Raw genomic sequence first — 18,067 nt, 5'->3', positions numbered from 1 at the left:
TTACCTCCACACACTATCCTCAATCACTTACGTTTTTTTTTTTTTTGTTTTTTTTTAATCTATATCCGTTAATGTCTTCTCTTTCCTGCCTGCTAACAATGACAAACAGGATACTTAATGAAGAGAACGTTTCTCTATTTTTGCCCACGAACCCCCCCCCTTATTAGCAGAATAATCCACTTCCGGTGGTGTCAACCCGCCCCTCCCCTCCTAACGGGATTTACTTTGCACTTATGAGTAGAAATAGCTATTCATTCATCCCCACCCACCCACATTCTTTTGATATCCCGACGGTTGAAGAAGGGGGGGGCATCCAGAAATTATTGTTCCTTCCATTTTAGGGACTTGATTTATTTATTTTTTTTTTTTTTTACCCTCAACAAGGCATATTTTCGCTTGAAATGTAAGAGAGCTACTATTTGGGATTATATCTAACTAGGGACAGTGGGGAGTTGAGTGGCGAGATATTTGTTCATATTTCATTTAAACTTTAGTTTAGTACAGTCAGGGAAGCAAGAAACAGGAAGGGAATTCCGAAGTCTACCAGTCCGATCGAAGAAACTATTGGAGCAGAAGGCTTTTCAGCATCTAGAGATCTCAACAGTGAAGAGGTGGGATTTTGCTGCTTGGTCCTGGGTATGATTGTAAAAGAAATCCAGTGGCGAGGCTCCATTTGGAGGTTGTGGGGAATATAGAGTTTCCCTTTAGCTACCATTGCTCCCAGGTCCACTTTGGCCCAATGTGGTAATTCTTGTTAGGTCATCTGGTGCTACTAGATTAGGCTGTCTGAAGATACTGGCTTCCTAACCAAACATGCACCAAACATTACAAGCGACTGGTAACCATCTGCGAATTTAACATTCCCTTGACACTTCCTCCTTTGAAGGAAGACGGTTCAAACCGAATGCAATCAACAACAAAATTTTGCTGCTTATCAGATAAGGCAGGATTATGTACACAAGTAGGGGGGCACAAGTACTATGAGTTCATCAGAGTAGATTCCATTGAAGTACTAATAAACCAAGCACAGGGATTAAATAAACAATGGGTTTTATTATTTATGTATGACCGATATAAGCGTGAGAAGGTTTCCTGTATTATGGTTTATTTAATATTAGCAAATGTATCCGGCGTTTCCCAGTATTAAATGTAACATTAAATTCCTTAAAAATAAATAAAAAGAACGGAAAGAAACTGAGACATGTGCATGTGAGTATTATATTTTTTTCTAAACAGTACACTTCTTGTAAGTAAAAAAAAAACAAAACAAAAAAAAACAAAAAAACACTCGAGCTGAGATCGAAACCAAAACCTAAAGACAGCGAGTCAAGTATGATAACCATTAGGCTAGCTTGCAACGGCTTTAAAAAGTGTTTTCAAACCTACTTATTTTTAACAAAGAAGCTGTTATGTGAACAATTCATGCATGCGCAGTCATGAAACAGTTGACAAAAAGATAAAAATCCGATTACCGCCCCCTAGTATTGATTTTTCAATTTTGACCCCCTTAGCAGCTCTTTTTTCCTGGATGAAACCCGATTAAAAATTTTCCATGTGCCTGAATACCCTATATACCGAAATTCAAGTCTGTAGATAATAACTTCGTTGAGTATATAGGTTGAGAGTTGTCCTCTCTCTCTCACACACATTCTCACTTTTATAGCTATATATATATATATATATATATATGTGTGTGTGTGTGTGAAAGTGTCTGTCTGTCTGTACATTCCCCCCCCCCCCCGACACAACTGTCAATTTTCAGTCTACAGACTCGAAATTTGATATACAGAGTATGGAGATTTGGGAAAATCTTTGTAATCCGTTTCCCGGCCAGAAATTTGGCTGTTAAGAGGTCAAAGTTCAACAATTTGACCTTTGAGAACTCTACCAAATTCTTCCGCCAATTTTGGGTATAAACAATTGAAATGTTAGATATAGGCTCCTTGGACATGGATCTAACTTAATAACTTGATTTCAGCCGAAAACAATAAACGTTAAGGGGTCATAATAGGGGTCAAAGTTTTTAAAATATTGACCTCTGCGGTCTACCAAATTACTCGGACAATTTCTGGTCTAAACATTTGAAATTTTACATAAAGAGTATTCAGAGACAGGGCAAACTTTTTTAATAGGTTTGGGTCGAAAATTTAAACTACCAATATATAAATGTATGTATGTATGTTTGCATGTCTGCTTAAAACTTTCAACAGAGGCGACGGATTTTCACAAGATCAGTATCGTTTTAGAGTGAGCCCTCAGCCAACAAATATCGAAAAATTGGCTAAAATCATTCATTTCTTCACCCTCAACTGGGCACTTTTCTACAAGGAGGAGTCGCTGTTTTCACCGATATTTTTGAAAGTCATCCCCCACTTTTCGATTGTCTAGCCTTAATTTAAACCTACGTCACTTCCGGTTTGGAGGTGGTCGTAACAGCAAAGACGTCATGTTCTTTTCCTCCTTTGCGGTACGGGTTCGAGCCTGCCTTCCTACTACCACTTTTTTTTGTTTTTGCTCAACACACACCTCCAAACACCCGGGCAACGACGGGTACCCATGCTAATATATATATATATATATATATATATATATATATATACATACCAAGAAATTGTTACACACACACACACACACACACACACACACATATGCATGCCACTGCCTTGGGGGGGGGGAAATGGAGCCCTCTTTCTTTTCTCTCCCCTTTTCCCTCTGAATCAAACAGTGCAGTGTCATTTGGCATTAACTACCCCATGTTTTCGAAATAGAAAAAAAAAAGCATTGACTAGAGAATGAAAAGACCAAAAAAAACAAAACATACTTGACATCTACCCAACCCACTCCTTTTCTCTACTGATAACACAGTGCAGTTTCAAAAGGGTTTACTCATCCACCCGCCACCCTCTTTTCTCTCCAACTGGCAAAAGCTGCTTATCAGTGTGACCTCCTCCCCTCACATTCATTGCTTCTCTCAACCTCTAAACATTTTTTTTTTTTTTAAATCATGGTCAGCATCTGGTTGCTTATCTATTCAACCAAAGATTCTTTGAAACACAACGATGACAGTCATCACTAGAGACAAAGTTGGATTCTTTGGTGATTTGATATGACAGGAATAAACATTTTTTTAGGAAATCTACTTTGTTGGGGTTATTTCTCTCTCTCTCTCTCTTATATAAAAGGAACTTTGTGTCTGTGTGAGTTCGTTCCCTATGGACTCGAAAATGGCTCGGCCAATTTTTATGAAACTTCACACGAAGGTATTTTATGTGCATGGCAGTGTTCTTAGGTTTTGTATTGGAATGTCTTTGATAAGTATCGATAAGTGAAATAATATGATGAAAGAAGGAATTGACGATTTTGACCAAAGTTAACACCTTACACAGCCTAACATCATGAGTGTATTTGAGAAGTTTTATTACAACACAAGTCAAAAGAACCAACATATGAAATAAGCAGTACGTTCTTAGATTATCACAGAGGCACGTTTGAAATAAATGTTTCTGTTTAGAGCACAATTGAAGCATACTTGACTTTTGCATTTTAAATTAATTCAAGCCATTACATATATATATATAAAAAAAATTATAAAATCAACAGTAAGTTCTCTACAGTGCAATGTAGACTACAATGTATTGTGAACTAAGTCACTGCAAGGAGGAATGTGAAGCTTCCTCTCAGTGTATCGTGCTGGGTCCCAACTAGAGAAGGCAATTGATTTGATTGAAAAAGGGATGATTTCACCGATTTCGATCACAATAAAAATATAGGTGTGAAAAATTTATTCATCATCATTCAATCCCACGCAACGTTGGGTCTCCTTGCCAATATATATGTTTCGTTGAACAGCAGGGATAATTCCTGTTTGTTTCTCTTGTGAAACATTTTTTTTTTTTCATTTGGTGGGCCAACGTTCTGTTAGAGTACAAAAAGAAGGTTTTCAAACGTCCTATAGGGGGAATGTATCTCTAAAAACAATTCAAACATTGACATGACTAGAACTAGTAGTTCTCACCAGCTTATTTGTTACCCGTTTCCTTCAAACAGCTCCATCTACCAACATATAGTAGCACATGACACCCCCAAAAATGAATTTAGAAATACATTAACAAAAAATACTGCCACAATACGCCACTTGTGCCCCCTCGATGTAAGTACCCCCGACAAACCCGACAAGCAGCAAAATCCCACCCCTTCACAGTTGAGATCCCTAGATATAAGAGAGCCTTTTACTCCAGTAGTTTCTTCCCCAGAACCGCTGGACTTTGGAATTCCTTTCCGAGTTCCTGCTTCCCCAACTGTACTGACATGCAGAAGTTCAAGTGTAACGTGAACCGACATCTTGCTGCCAAACTCCCCACATAGTACCCCTGTAGCTTATGTCCCTGATAGTAGCCCCCTACAACAAGGTGGCAATGTGCCTTGTTTGGGGTGGAATTCCAAAAAAAAAAAAAAAAAAAAAAAACTCCAACCGTCTCATATTGTAAATTGCAACTTCTTATCATAGAAGTCCTACTCATTTGCATAAACACCCCGACCATCAATCAGGTTCAATATGAGGGAGAGGGTACGCTAAAGTGCTTTTAAACAACTTTTTCAATAAATTCACTAAACGCAATTTTGTATTTGTCATGTGCCTGAAGACGACTCATGGGAGTTGAAAACATTTGCGGTTATGGCAAATTTCCTTTTTTACAGTCGAATAGAACATTGCCCCACCAAATGGAAAAAGATGGATTATAAGAGAAACAAACAGGAAATATGCCTGCTGTTGACTGACATGCGCAAGAGAAAAAATGCCACAAAAAAAAAAAGCAAATAAATAATTAGTAATATATATATATATATATATATATATATATATATTATAGTAATAATTATGTCAGCCCTTTAAGAACTTAGCTCTTATTGTTGAACATTTTACAGTTGAAATGAAAGTTGGTCACTTGAGCTTGCATGCGTAGATCATACTGTTATAATCATTAGATCACTATGGACAGACGTCTCGACATTTAAAAATAAATGTTTAAATTTCAACGACATTTCTTGCGGTTAAAGTTGGACGAGTGGGGATGTTCCTTGTTAGTGGAGTCAGAGATGGCTTCATGGACGGGTTCGAATCTCCCGAGCAGCGGTAATCGTGACACCCTGCACTGATGATTCCCAAAAGGATGAAACACTAGTGTCTGTAGGTATTAAAAAAAACAAGTGAAGCATGTATGGTCTCCATGAGTGCACAGTGAACGAGGCATAAAAAATGACTAAGTTTAGCATTTGACCCCCCTCCCTCATTTAGCCCAAAAGTCCCCAGGGAACATCAAATCCTGGTGAAAATGGACAAACGGTGCAGTTTTGGACCTTAACATATGTAAATTTGAGTTCTGCACCATGCAAAAAAAGAAATGACAAAGTCAATCACTTGCACCCCCACCCCCCGCCATTTAGCCCCAAAAGTCCCCAAGGCCGTAATATTTAAATTTGAGTTCAGCACCATGCAAAACTGCTAAAATTACAGAAAATTTGGGACAAATATGGTAAAATAGTCCCAAAAATGGAATGTTTTTATTAGCCCTAAGAGTCTAAAGAGTTATTGAAGTATAGACAAACAAAATTATATAGAAATCAGATTTTCAGAAAGTTTTATAAAAATCCAAGGCAACAATTTTTTTTAATAAACACAAAAGTGTCAATTTTAGCCATTTTAACCCGAAAGGCACCCCTAAGAGGGCAACAGGAATTTTCCCGGAAAATCCATTCTGTTAGTTTTTTTTACTCAAATCATGTTCAATGTTTGTGCAAAATTTCAAAAATTCCAAGGCGTAGTTATTGAGAAAAGTGTGGACAGATGAATGAACAAGGGTGAATTTACAGGTCCATACTCCTTTTGTCTGGGGACCAAAAAATTATTATAGTAATATTTATATAACATATATATATATATATATATATATATATATATATATATATATATGAGAGAGTGTAAAATCACTAGGAATGAGACATTCCGTATGCAGTCTATGTTGGGCTAGTCACATGGTCAGAACAAGGGACGAGAGAATACCTAAAGCCCTCTTGCACAGTTAACTTCATTCCGGAAAAGGATGTAGACGCTCATTGTTGAAATATAACGATAAATTCACCAGGTGATGGTCGAACGATGGCATTATGAATATCCATGTATAACATAATAGCTATTGGTTATGCTTTAATTTTTAGCCTTGCAGCAAACATGTCTTCATAGCTCAGGCATTAACGTCAACGGAAAAAGTAAATCTTAAGATAAACATTTTGGTTTTGATTCTCGGTTATGCAAGGGTCATTTTTTTTCTTTTTTTTTAACTTTAAATAATTACTATATATTAGGTCCAAAATAACATACTGCGAAATCTACATTAATCAAAACATCATATTCAAGTGTATTTTATGACCGGGCAATATGTGTGTGTACATATGTATATATTATTTCATGTATTTATGTAAAACATTTTATCAGGAGATATATTTAATGCATTGATTTTCAGTATTTACTTCAACAGCGCTCAACGTGTGAGTAGAACTAGGTAATAACTTATGAAAATATATTCATGGCAATTAAGCTACACAGAATTTTCCATCAGAGCCTGATGAATCTATACAAGGATGAAATGCAGAAAATTCTGTGTATCTATATTTCCATACATATATATTCATAATTTACTAGTACACATTATATATATACACACACACACACACACACACACACACACACAAGGAACGTTCCAAAAGTAATGCCTCCTATTTTTTTATTCCATCTGAATGAAACAAGAAGCTCTTGTAAAGAAGTTATGAAATTTCGCCTGATGCTTGGCACAATGATGAAAAGTTTTTATTTGTTGTGGCAGGAAGACGAGTTCTTGCTGTGAATGTCTTACAAAGAATAACCAAAGATTGAAGTTCAGCCAAGCACTTTACATCAAAATAAAGAGAGCAAAGAGAGACTAGCAACATTTCTTTTGTGAGAAAAAGGCTGTAAGGAACGAAAGATATCATTGTCCACTAGATTTCACAGTCAATTCTGGATTCTGTCAGGCAACAAGTACTCCCATCTTGAAACGACTCTTACATAGGGAGAGGACTGCATCTGGAGTTGGGTACTTTCTTGCAAGAATTTATTCAAATAGAACAACTTCAAAATCAAGACCATCATTAACAAACTTGGAGCTTTCGGATTTGCTCTGTCACCTTCAAATTGAAACATTCTTGACAAACTTTTTCAACTTCATAGCAAGAATACAAATCTATAACGTTTCATAAAATGCTGCATCAATCAAAATAAATTAAAGTCAGATGGAGCTAAGTCTAGACAACAGGGTGGATGTGGCAGAACTTTCACATCATTCAATTTTTCAATCTCAACTTCCTAGCAGATATTTTAATACAGCACACAAAGCAGTAGAAAGTGGATCTTGGATTTACTTTCTTTCTTTATTTTGTCCTTTAGTCCTCACATTCCATGAGCAGTGTTTCTGGCAAAGAGGATAGAATTACTGTGTTCTGGGTTATAATATTCTATCTAACACTTATCATTGGCAAGTTTTTAATTTTGAATTAGTATTTTGTTTTTTTTTGCTCTTTATATCAAGTGGCTTCATGCCTTGTCTTAAGGGATTTCTATAAAAACCAAAGAAAAACTTGACATTTTCCATAACCTATAAGTCCTAATTATTCATAACCTATATGTCTAACGATAAATGCATTTGTCATGCTTCTTCCGTGCAAGGTTCATTTCCCTGTCTCAGAGAACAATGTCATCCTTAGCCGAAAGCAAGAACATCTATAAAGCCCATTTAAGAACATAATTTATAGTGGATCAAAATAAACTTTTGGAATATAAATAATTAAATTAAACAATTTTTTTTTTTTTTAATGCTATAAACAAAAAGAAAATGACAAAGAAAATATAAAAAGAAAAATTAAAAAAGAAAAAACAAAAAGACAAGAGGGTGAAAAAAAATGCACCTACCAATTTTAAATCTGGAACGGCTCTACTTAAAGTCCATTCCTGACTATTCACAAAAGAATCTGAAAGCAAAAAAGAGAAAAAGAATCAAACATTTTATCAAAAAGTTGATCAATTGTGAAATGATTTAAAAAAGGTAGATAGAAAACTTGAAATATTAAAAATTGTCATCATTTTGGAGGAGATATAAACCGAAAGAAGAGGAGGAAAGCGATGGAGATAGGAAGAAGATGAAAATAAATTTTACAAAATCGTTTTGAACTCCATTCTTTAATTTATTTCCATCTTGTGAGTTCCTGATAATTGTTTGGATGTGTAATGCCTTTTATAAGGTCAATCTACTTCAATGAAACTATGGTACATGTCTGAAATATATAAGCTTTTAAATAAATAATTTTATTTTAGCTATCACATTTGCGATTAAGCACTTTCTTTTTTCAATACATGCCAATGCTCTAAGGGCCTAAATTTTAGTATATACTACCAGAATGTGGAGGGGGAGGGGGCACCCAGCATTGCCCATTGAGTCATGTAAATTCTTTTGAATTGAGAACAAACGGTATTGAAACTATGTGTTTTTCCCAAGAAAAAACTAATAGATTTTCTGTGATCAAACAATATTTTTCAAGAATTAATTCCTATTTCAGTCACGTAAATTCTTTCAAGTTCAGCTTGTACTCAATTTATACTAGTGATTAAAAAAAATATATATACAAACAAATCGATGCAACTTCCATGCCAAAACTCAATTGGCAACTGGCGTTGTCTGGTCATAAAATGCACTTACATATGATATTCTAATTTATCCAGATTCCATCTATCTGATTCTTGAGTCAATTCTCTATCCATTATTTTATATAGTATTGTACCCAACGTATAGTCGTGATTTCAAAAGTAAAAGAAAAAAAAATATGACTTGGGTATTATCAGCTAGAATCAAAATGGAAAGCAAGACCATAGTGAAGCCCGTGACATTCCCAGCTGGCCATTGTCAGTCAGATATGAAGTAATTACAAATAAACCAAGATTGATGAACAAAATATATAACCATTTGCGCATACAATTTTAGTCGACTCGCACTTTGCAAATTCTGATTTCTTTCGATTGACCCCTTTATGATCCTTTAACTATTTTAACTAAAAACCCATAAAAAAAGTATCATTTGAGCCACCTGCCATTGCTTTGCTAGCTTTCGTCTCATAGAAGATACAGTTTGAAAAAAATGGAGACAGTGAGTTTTATGAGATTACATGGCGCGTTCAGTGAAAGAACGATGCAAGTTCACTTGATACTTTCAAAAAAAAAAAAAAAAAAAAAAAGGTTAAATGTTTGGAGCAGAATGATACTTCTTTGAGCCTTTAAATGAGGTTTAATAATCGTGTAATGGAAGAAATTAACTATTTAAATACAAAGACAATCTTACAATATCATTCTAACATAAAGTACAAATTTAACCAAATATAGTTAGAAACCATATAGAGGTCAGTGCAGTGAATAATCTAGAACAGAAAAACACTTTATATTGAAGATATTGATATATCTATGCTAAGTATTTGAAGGGAGGGGGGCTTAAAAATTAAATTTTTTAGATGTTTGACTTTAATGAACAACAATGATGTTAGTGCTCGTTGATTTGCAAGTCTGGAAAAATCAAAACAAATAGAACATAATTAGTTAGAGAACATCTATGGTCTCAAGTATCCACATTTCAATAGACATACTATATATTTTGGCGTATAAGACGACCCTTAAAGTTAAAAAAATCATCTTTAAAAACAAATACTTCATAAGATACCGGGTGTTGCAATCTCTAGCCTAGACTAAACAAACATGGTTTCGTGATTTAGCAGTCGTCTTATACAACCGATAAATTTATTATAATTTGCTCCAATTTTGTACCTCTTATCTGACAGTCGCCTTATACGCCAAAATATACAGTATATCAAATATTCAAACACTTATTTTCACATAAGTGCTTTGACTTCAATGATTTTTTTTTTTTTTTTTTTTTTTTTTATGATTGGATTCTCCTTGATATTTTACGCGTTTTGCAACAAAAATCTAAAACTTTCAACTTTTGGCGCTTACGTCATTCTTCTACCGAACGCGTTATACGTTAAATAGTTTTAATGCCAACACATAGTTAAAGTAAAATAAATTGTTTCCAACTATTAAAGGAATTTCTAACACTTGATAATGATATTAAGCATTCATTTAAGTTTTATGACCGATTATGTTTTGAAACGTGACGTAAATCATAAACCTATGATGTCACACATCAACGCAATAATTATTTTATTTTTAATCGAATATTTATTAAAATAAAAAGATTAAACAGCGTAACGTACTACGGTAAACATTTTAAAATCTTATTTACAAAATAGAATTTATCCTAGTGACAGACGTGAGGGAGAGAGAAATAGTGCAAGAGAGTGTTTATCTATACTGACATACATCTGTAATATTTTGAAAACATGAAAGCTGAAACGTCCTACAAAGTAGATTCTAATGACTTGTTTATCTTTTAAAGAAGAAATATAAACAAATATTCGGTCAAAGTAAACAAAATCAGTCAGTAATCAGCAGGGAAAAGAGGAGGAGGAGGTTTCTGAATTTTTGAGATGAGGATTGGTTACTCGTATTATTTGGATTCATCGGACTACTGTTCTCATCTTGAGTATGATTTTCACGTTTTGGTCGATATAACCTCCGACCTCCTTCAGGTGTATCTTGTTGAACTTGGGAATGTTTCTGTCGAACTCTGGAATTTGGACAGAATTTTAAACGGAACCCTTTATTTACTTCACGCTCTTGTTCAGTCAACCATTACTACCAAAGGTCCTAAGTAATTTGCAATTGTATTTTTCAGCTACTCACACTGAAGACTGAACCTCCAACCTTTAGGAGAATATCACTTTTTACAATTCATTTTTCCAAGTACTCTAATTACTGTGCCACAAGGACCTGTGACTCAGTGGTTAGAGTACTTGGAAGAATCAATTGAACCTCTATCCGTTCATGGCTGACGGAAAAAGAGCATGCTACCCCTGTAAAGTAAATTAAGGGTTCCGCTCGAAATTCCGTCCAAATTCTTGAGTTCGACAAGATAGGTTACATCAACCAAAACGTTATAAAAAAATCACACTCAATGAACTCATGAGAACAGTAGTCCGATGAATCCAAATAATACGAATGATCAGGGTTTACACAAATTTTCAACGTTCATTTTTCTAAGACTCTTCAAGGCCTTCTCCAGACAAAATTAAAGTTTTCAAAACAAATTTCGATATATAAACAATGATATAATAAGCAATAACATAAATGTTTGATGCATTTTAAGTCAGGAAGTCAGTATCTTCAGACTGCCTGATCTGATAGATCTGTACAGAACTTTAAACCGAACCCTTTGTTTCCACAAAAGCAGACTGCTCTCATTCTGCTAGCCATGAACAAGTAGATGACTCCAATAATTCTTAATTATGTTCTTAAAGGATAAAACCATGAACCTCCAGAATCCTACCAATTAAAACCGATTATAACTTAGCACTTTATCCATTGCACCATGAGTTCATATCCAATACAAGCAATGCTATGATTATCATCTAAACATTTTCTCACACCTGAGGCTATTCTCTATCTCTACAAATCTATCGGGCAATGTATGAAGTACACTAGCCATATCTAAGCTGGTGAATGTATGTCCCATATGGGGGTTCTTGATAAGGTGCAGACACATATCTGTAATTTGATTGGCTCCACTTCTTCACTGCAACCTCTCTTTCTCAGATGTGATATTGCTAGTCTCAGCTTTTTCTAAAAATACTATTATATGTGTTCTTCAGAATTGTCTAATCTATTCTTTTGTTTCAGCTCGTTTGACTCTTTGGTCTAGTGGTCTTCATCAATTTGCTATTTTGATATCTTATTATGATGCAAATTTCTAATCCAGTAGTCTCTTTCCAAGAACTGCAAGCTGTGAAACTCTTCCTGCTGTTTTCCTCCTTTCTATAACCTTGTTTTTTTTTTTTTAAGACTAAATTCAATAGACACCTCCTGTCTATGCGATAATTATTTTTTTGTTCTTGTTAGGTCCTCACATCAAATGCTTCACACTTTGTCAGGAGATTTCCATAAAAAAGAAAAAAAGAAATGTTTAGCAGACTCCCAACTTTGCAGTAAGGACCGAGTCAGAAGTCAAAAGTGTCCGTGAGGGTTTTTTTTTTTTTTAAATTATTTTTTATTAAACTTGCCTCCAAAGCAGTTTTCTTTTTTTTTTTTTTTTTTGGCTGATTTTACATCTGATATTTATCATAGCCACAAACAAGGATGATACGAGTCGAAAATATGCAATTACCAATTCTGATAGACGAGGCAATTTCAATGATGGATAAGATAATTGCGTAAGTCCATTTAGACGATTATCAAAAGCACCATCCATCAGTAATCGTAAAGTTAGAATAGCGTTGGCAATTCGAATAAATATGCAAAAATGGTTAATGATTCCATTTTGTATCATCCTCAGATAAATTTTGAACATTTCAGGAGATGAAAAAGGTAGACGTAGAGAGAGGGAGGGAATTATAGAGAGCGAGGAAGGGAGTAGAGAGAGAGAGAGAGAGTAAGAGCAAATGGAAGGAAAGAGGATCACGGCAAAGTTATTAATTCTCACCAAAATCTAACGAGAAGTCATTCTACTTACATTGGCCAGAAAGATAATATTTCTCGAAGCAGAAGAGTCGGTTTCAAATTTACAAGCTATCAAGGAAAATCAATAATTTCTGCCCGAATCCAATTCCCATTAGTTGGTTTATTTTGTTCTTTTGTTTTCTGATATTTATGATCGAGTCAGGCTTGTATTTATATAAATGCAGCTGCAAGAAACTAAAATGGCGACGTTATGATTAGGATTGTGGAGTCTGTAGTTAAAAATGCTCAACTAAATTTTAGAAAAAAAATGTCTGACTCGAGAACCATCCATGAACATCAAGAAAAGGGACACACCAGGTGGTAAAAAGACGTGAAAACTTGCAAAAGTTTTTGTTTTGACATTTTGTTTTCGAGATGAGGATTATTTCGATAACTGTTCTTATCTTGGATGTTATTCTTACGTTTCGGCTGATGTAACATCCGACTTTCTTCTGGTGAATTTGACTCTTGAAATTTTAAGATGCCAGCCTAAAAAATCTTCCTTCACCAATAATAATTTATTAACGGAACATTGTGGAAATTCCATGATGCTCTCCACATCAGTCCGTATTAAGTACTATTCATAAAATTATTTTTTAAATAATAAATGTCAGGATCGACAGCGTTAGGAAAAATATGACTTTTTCTGTAGAAATAATTTTCGTTGTCAAATCTACTATTATATAAAAGGAACTCTGTGTATGCATGTATGTGAAAGTGTGAGTGCGTGAATGTGAAAGTGTGAGTGTGTGTGGGGGTATGTGTGTGTGTGTGTGTGATTGGGAATGTGTATATATGGAATGTGTGAGTAAGTGTGTGTGAGGGAATGTGTGTATAAGTGGGAATGTGTGTATGAGTGGGAATGTGTGTGAATGTGCATGTGTGAATGAATGTGCATGCGTGAGTGTGAATGTGCATGCGTGAGTGTGAATGTGCATGCGTGAGTGTGAATGTGCATGCGTGAGTGTGAATGTGCATGCGTGAGTGTGAATGTGCATGCGTGAGTGTGAATGTGCATGCGTGAGTGTGAATGTGCATGCGTGAGTGTGAATGTGCATGCGTGAGTGTGAATGTGCATGCGTGAGTGTGAATGTGCATGCGTGAATTTATTCCCTATGGATTCGAAAACGGCTGGGCCGATTTTTATGAAATTTCACACAAAGTTACTTTATGCACCTGGCAGTGTTCTTAGATAGGTTTTGTATCAGAATGCCTTCAATAAGTATCAATAATCAAAATAATCCGATAGAAGAAACATGCGATTTTGACCAAAGTCAACAACCTTACATAGCCTAACATCACGAGTGCATTTGAAAAGTTTTATTACTACACAAGCTGAAAGACCAGACATAAAATCAATAGTATGCTCTTGGATATGACAGGAGCGTATTTGAAATTAATATTTATGTTTCAAACACAATTGTGTCATGACACCTAATTTTTTCATTTTAAACTTAAATTCAATTCATTATCACTGCACAAGCAGCAAGTCCAAGCATATAAAAACAGAAGGTTCTTTGATATGACAAAGGTGCAGTATTAAAATGAATGTTTCTGTTTAGAGCACAATTGAAGCATGATACTTGACTTCTGCATTTTAAACTTTAATTCAAGCCATTACATATAAAAAATGTTTTTATAAAATCAACAGTAGGTTCTCTACAGTGCAATGCAGACTACAATGTATTGTGGACTAAGTAACTGCAGAGAGGCATGTGAAGCTTCCTTCCAGTGCACCACGATGCGCCTCCAATTAGAGCAGGCAATCAATCTATTTGATTGAACAATGGGCATACTGATTTCGATGGTAATAAAAATCTGGGAGTATGAATCATTTGTTGATCATCATTTAATACTGGGAAACGTCGGATCTATCTGCTAGTATAACAAATAAAACAAATATTTCTCTTCATCATTTATCTAAAATTGTGACAAATTATTTTTAAAACACTAACTTATTTTGTATTCTAAATATTGTTTGAATCAATAAGACGAATGCCTCTGTTCAGTCTCAAGAGATAATGGATACCTTCTTTAATGTAATTGTGAGGCAAGAGTTGCGCAATCTCCAACCACACCTCTCTTGAATTGGTACTGCTCGAGTCCAGTGCCAAGGTAAGTAGAGAACAAACACAGCACCTGAAATTCCCAAATGGTCACCCATTTTAGTACTGACCAGGCTCAACGTTGCTCAACTTCGGTGATCTAACAAGAACTGGTGCGTGAATGTGATTATATATTTGAAATCTATTCAGTTAAAATTATGCTGTTTTAATTATCATGACAATTTGATTTTGGAACAATTTATTTTAAAATGGGTAAAGTTGGACTTTTTTACTCTAAGAACATCAAATTGCTCCAATCATCTTTGGATGATCTGTTATTATTTTAATGTTTGAGGAACAGACAGAGAGGTCGAGGGGGGGGGGGCAAAGATCAAAGGAAGGAGATGACAGTAGAAAGAGGGAGATGAGGGTAGAGGGAGGAAGTGGATCGAAATCTGAATTTCCATTATGTGAAACCCTAACCATCTTCCTGAAAGAATGCCTACAGTAAACAACTGACACCTGTTACTATTGCCCATCCCACTCCACCTACCCCACTCCACCCACCAAGTTTTCCGGCTTTTTAGGTGCATTCAGCAGAACATTTGCACTCAATCCTATACAACAACTGGTCACCAAAATTGAGAAAATGAGAAACATTTGTAGATTTTAAAATATTAGTAAAACTAACATATAAATCACCCCCCCCCTCCAGTGTATTTATGTTTGTGAGAATATATGCAGATTTTTCATAGTTTTTACAATAATCTGAAAATCAGACAAAAACAACCCAATAACTAAATACTTAAAAGGTTTTAAAAAGAATTACATAGCTACAATTTTAAAAACTGTTTGATATAGTTAAAGAATAATCAGCTGACAATTACAATTTTCAGTAAGGAAGAAACGGTAATTTCTATCTTAATAGTATTGAGTGATGAACATCATTTCAAAAGAAATCTATACTATAGTTTCTATGTGCATGTTCCACATTTTCTCAGAAACTATCGAGTCGATCTGGTGTAATTTTGTATGGATCTTTGGTGGAGTAAACCAAGTATTATGGTATCTATTTTATGCACATTTAGGGATGAATAGAAATTATTCATCACTATACGACATTTATTCTTACTTTTACTCAGAAACTACACAGCCAATCTGGCTTAAATTTTGTACAGAGCTTTGTTATGACAAGATGCAGCAAACTAAGTATTATGGTATCCATTCAATGCATGATTAGGGATTAATACAGATTAGTATTTAATGCAGAAATGAGCATAAACTTAGTCATATTCAACCACTAATTTAGCATAAAGTACTCATTCTAAGTCAACGGGCCATAACTTTTCCCCCTATTTTTAATGGGTTAAAAGTCTAGTATTATTAACAGTCAATTATACAAATTAATGAAATAAAATACCAGATTATGGACATGGCTCGTCAGTCTGATTGTTCTGTGGATCTGGACATGGCTCGTCAGTCCGATATGAACTCTGCCTGTAGGGCACCTATGAGAGGATTCTGTAGCAGAGGTGCTGACTGCTCTGTCTTTTCGAATAACATTTTCCTCTAGCGTTCCTTAATGCGTAGATTCAACACTCGTGGTCCATCTGTGGCTTGCAGAATGCCAAGAACATCTGGTCTTGAACTTTCCATCACCAAATTCAATTAGTAATTTGGATTTATAAGACAACCTTTTATCCCCTTCCCACAATCGTCACCGTAAATGGCTGAAAGTTTTCCAATTCAATAATTGTGACAACAATAAAAGGAACAAGAATCGATTTCTAAATGTTTTCTTTCTTTTTCAAAACCAATAATCAATAAGCTAAAACAATTTTCTGATTTAGAAATATTTTAAAGAAAATTCCAATAACTTTACGAAACAGAAATTATCGATTCTTTATTTTTAGTCAAAACGACCAGATTGTTGTGGAAGAAATGTTTTCCATTAAATTTGGGAACTATTTATAAATTTTTTTTTTTTTAATATTTTGCCATTCTTTTTTTAAAATTATGCAACAACAGAGGCAAGGAGATTCGTTATTACACATTATTTACTAATATGACCCGTGGAAATTTGAGTTATATATTGCTGCCATGCTTAAAAATATTTCTATCCTATAGACGTCCGGTACCAACAAAAACCTCACAATATTACAGTATTACCTGCGTTGAAACTAAAATATATTTATCTAATTATTCTAGTTAATATAACTTTAGAAAATATCTAGTTATCGGGGGCTTAAAACTTTTTTAATAGTTGCAGACTCCCAATATTATTGTATCATCTTTGGACAGAACAGATATTACACTTTGAAATATTTGCACAAAATATAACAATTTACATTAACAAAAGTTAGGCACAAGGCCATTCAAAAATGTGTGGAAAATGGGTGCTGTTGCTCATCCTTTGTTACAATAATTAGAAAATGATAAAATTTCTAAAATGCACTTGTGATATTTGGCTCTATCAGAGTGTTAACTTAGGCCAAAATCAGATTTTTGCGATTATGGATTTTTGATACTTATCAGAGACATTCTGATAGAAAATCTATCTAAGAACATTTCCAGACACAAAGTATATTTAAAAAATATCTGCTCAGTCATTTCAGAGTCCATATGGACTGAACTCGCACACACAAGTGTCTTTATATATATATATGTAAAGCTGCGTTCGTTTGTTTTCCCAAGGCTTTTTTTCCTCTTCCCATATGAAGGTTGTGAAAGTTTGTTTGTCCTTATGTTTGTTTGTGTACAGTTTCACATCAAGGTCGCTGGGCTAATAATCACCAAACTTTATCAAAATATTATTCACAGTCTAAAGGATTATCAAAGTCAAATAGAAAGTTCAATGAAAAGGTGAATACCACATTTCCGGTGATAACATCAGTCCCTTTCATTGTAGGAGACTTGCTAATCGGCTGATAATGTAGTCAATGAAATACTGCATCTTATATGACTTTGATCATGAAAAGTTCAAAGGCGAAATTTTTACGCAATTTCAACTTCCAAATTTGATGTATGAATCTGATAGCACTAACCGCCATGCAGAATCTCAGCATGACCAGAAGAAAAGTTTTTATATGAGAAGCATTCCAAAAGTAATGGCTTTTTTTTCTTTTTTGATCGAAATGGATCAAACGGGATTGCAAATTGCATTGCTATGATAACCAAATTTATACATTCATGACCTGAAAATTTCATCTCTGTTGCAGATATTGACAGTGTTAAACTCCAAGAAAGCAACCCTCGTCATAGACGTGCATCAGAAGCAGAGATGCGTCATTAAATTCCTGGCAAAAATGCATTGAGAATAATCGTGACTATGTAGAAA

At 34.6% G+C, this 18,067-nt stretch overlaps 1 protein-coding gene across 50 annotated transcripts in view; it reads right to left on the bottom strand.

Annotated features, from left to right (window-relative positions):
- Positions 1-18,067, bottom strand: part of LOC145258325 (centaurin-gamma-1A-like) — a 511,784-nt gene that overhangs the window by 393,841 nt on the left and 99,876 nt on the right. For all 50 annotated transcript variants that reach the window (XM_080116465.1, XM_080116462.1, XM_080116457.1 and 47 more), the window contains exon 2: positions 8,003-8,061. In XM_080116465.1, the coding sequence (XP_079972591.1) occupies positions 8,003-8,061 (59 nt within the window). The remainder of the gene's footprint in view (positions 1-8,002; positions 8,062-18,067) is intronic.

The sequence above is a fragment of the Euprymna scolopes genome, chromosome 33 (genome assembly GCF_053919585.1).
Source record: "Euprymna scolopes isolate OS-2025 chromosome 33, ASM5391958v1, whole genome shotgun sequence".
In the NCBI taxonomy this organism is placed as follows: domain Eukaryota; kingdom Metazoa; phylum Mollusca; class Cephalopoda; order Sepiida; family Sepiolidae; genus Euprymna; species Euprymna scolopes.
Note: the sequence above shows the minus strand (reverse complement) of the source record. Positions and strands in the feature narration are given on the sequence as shown.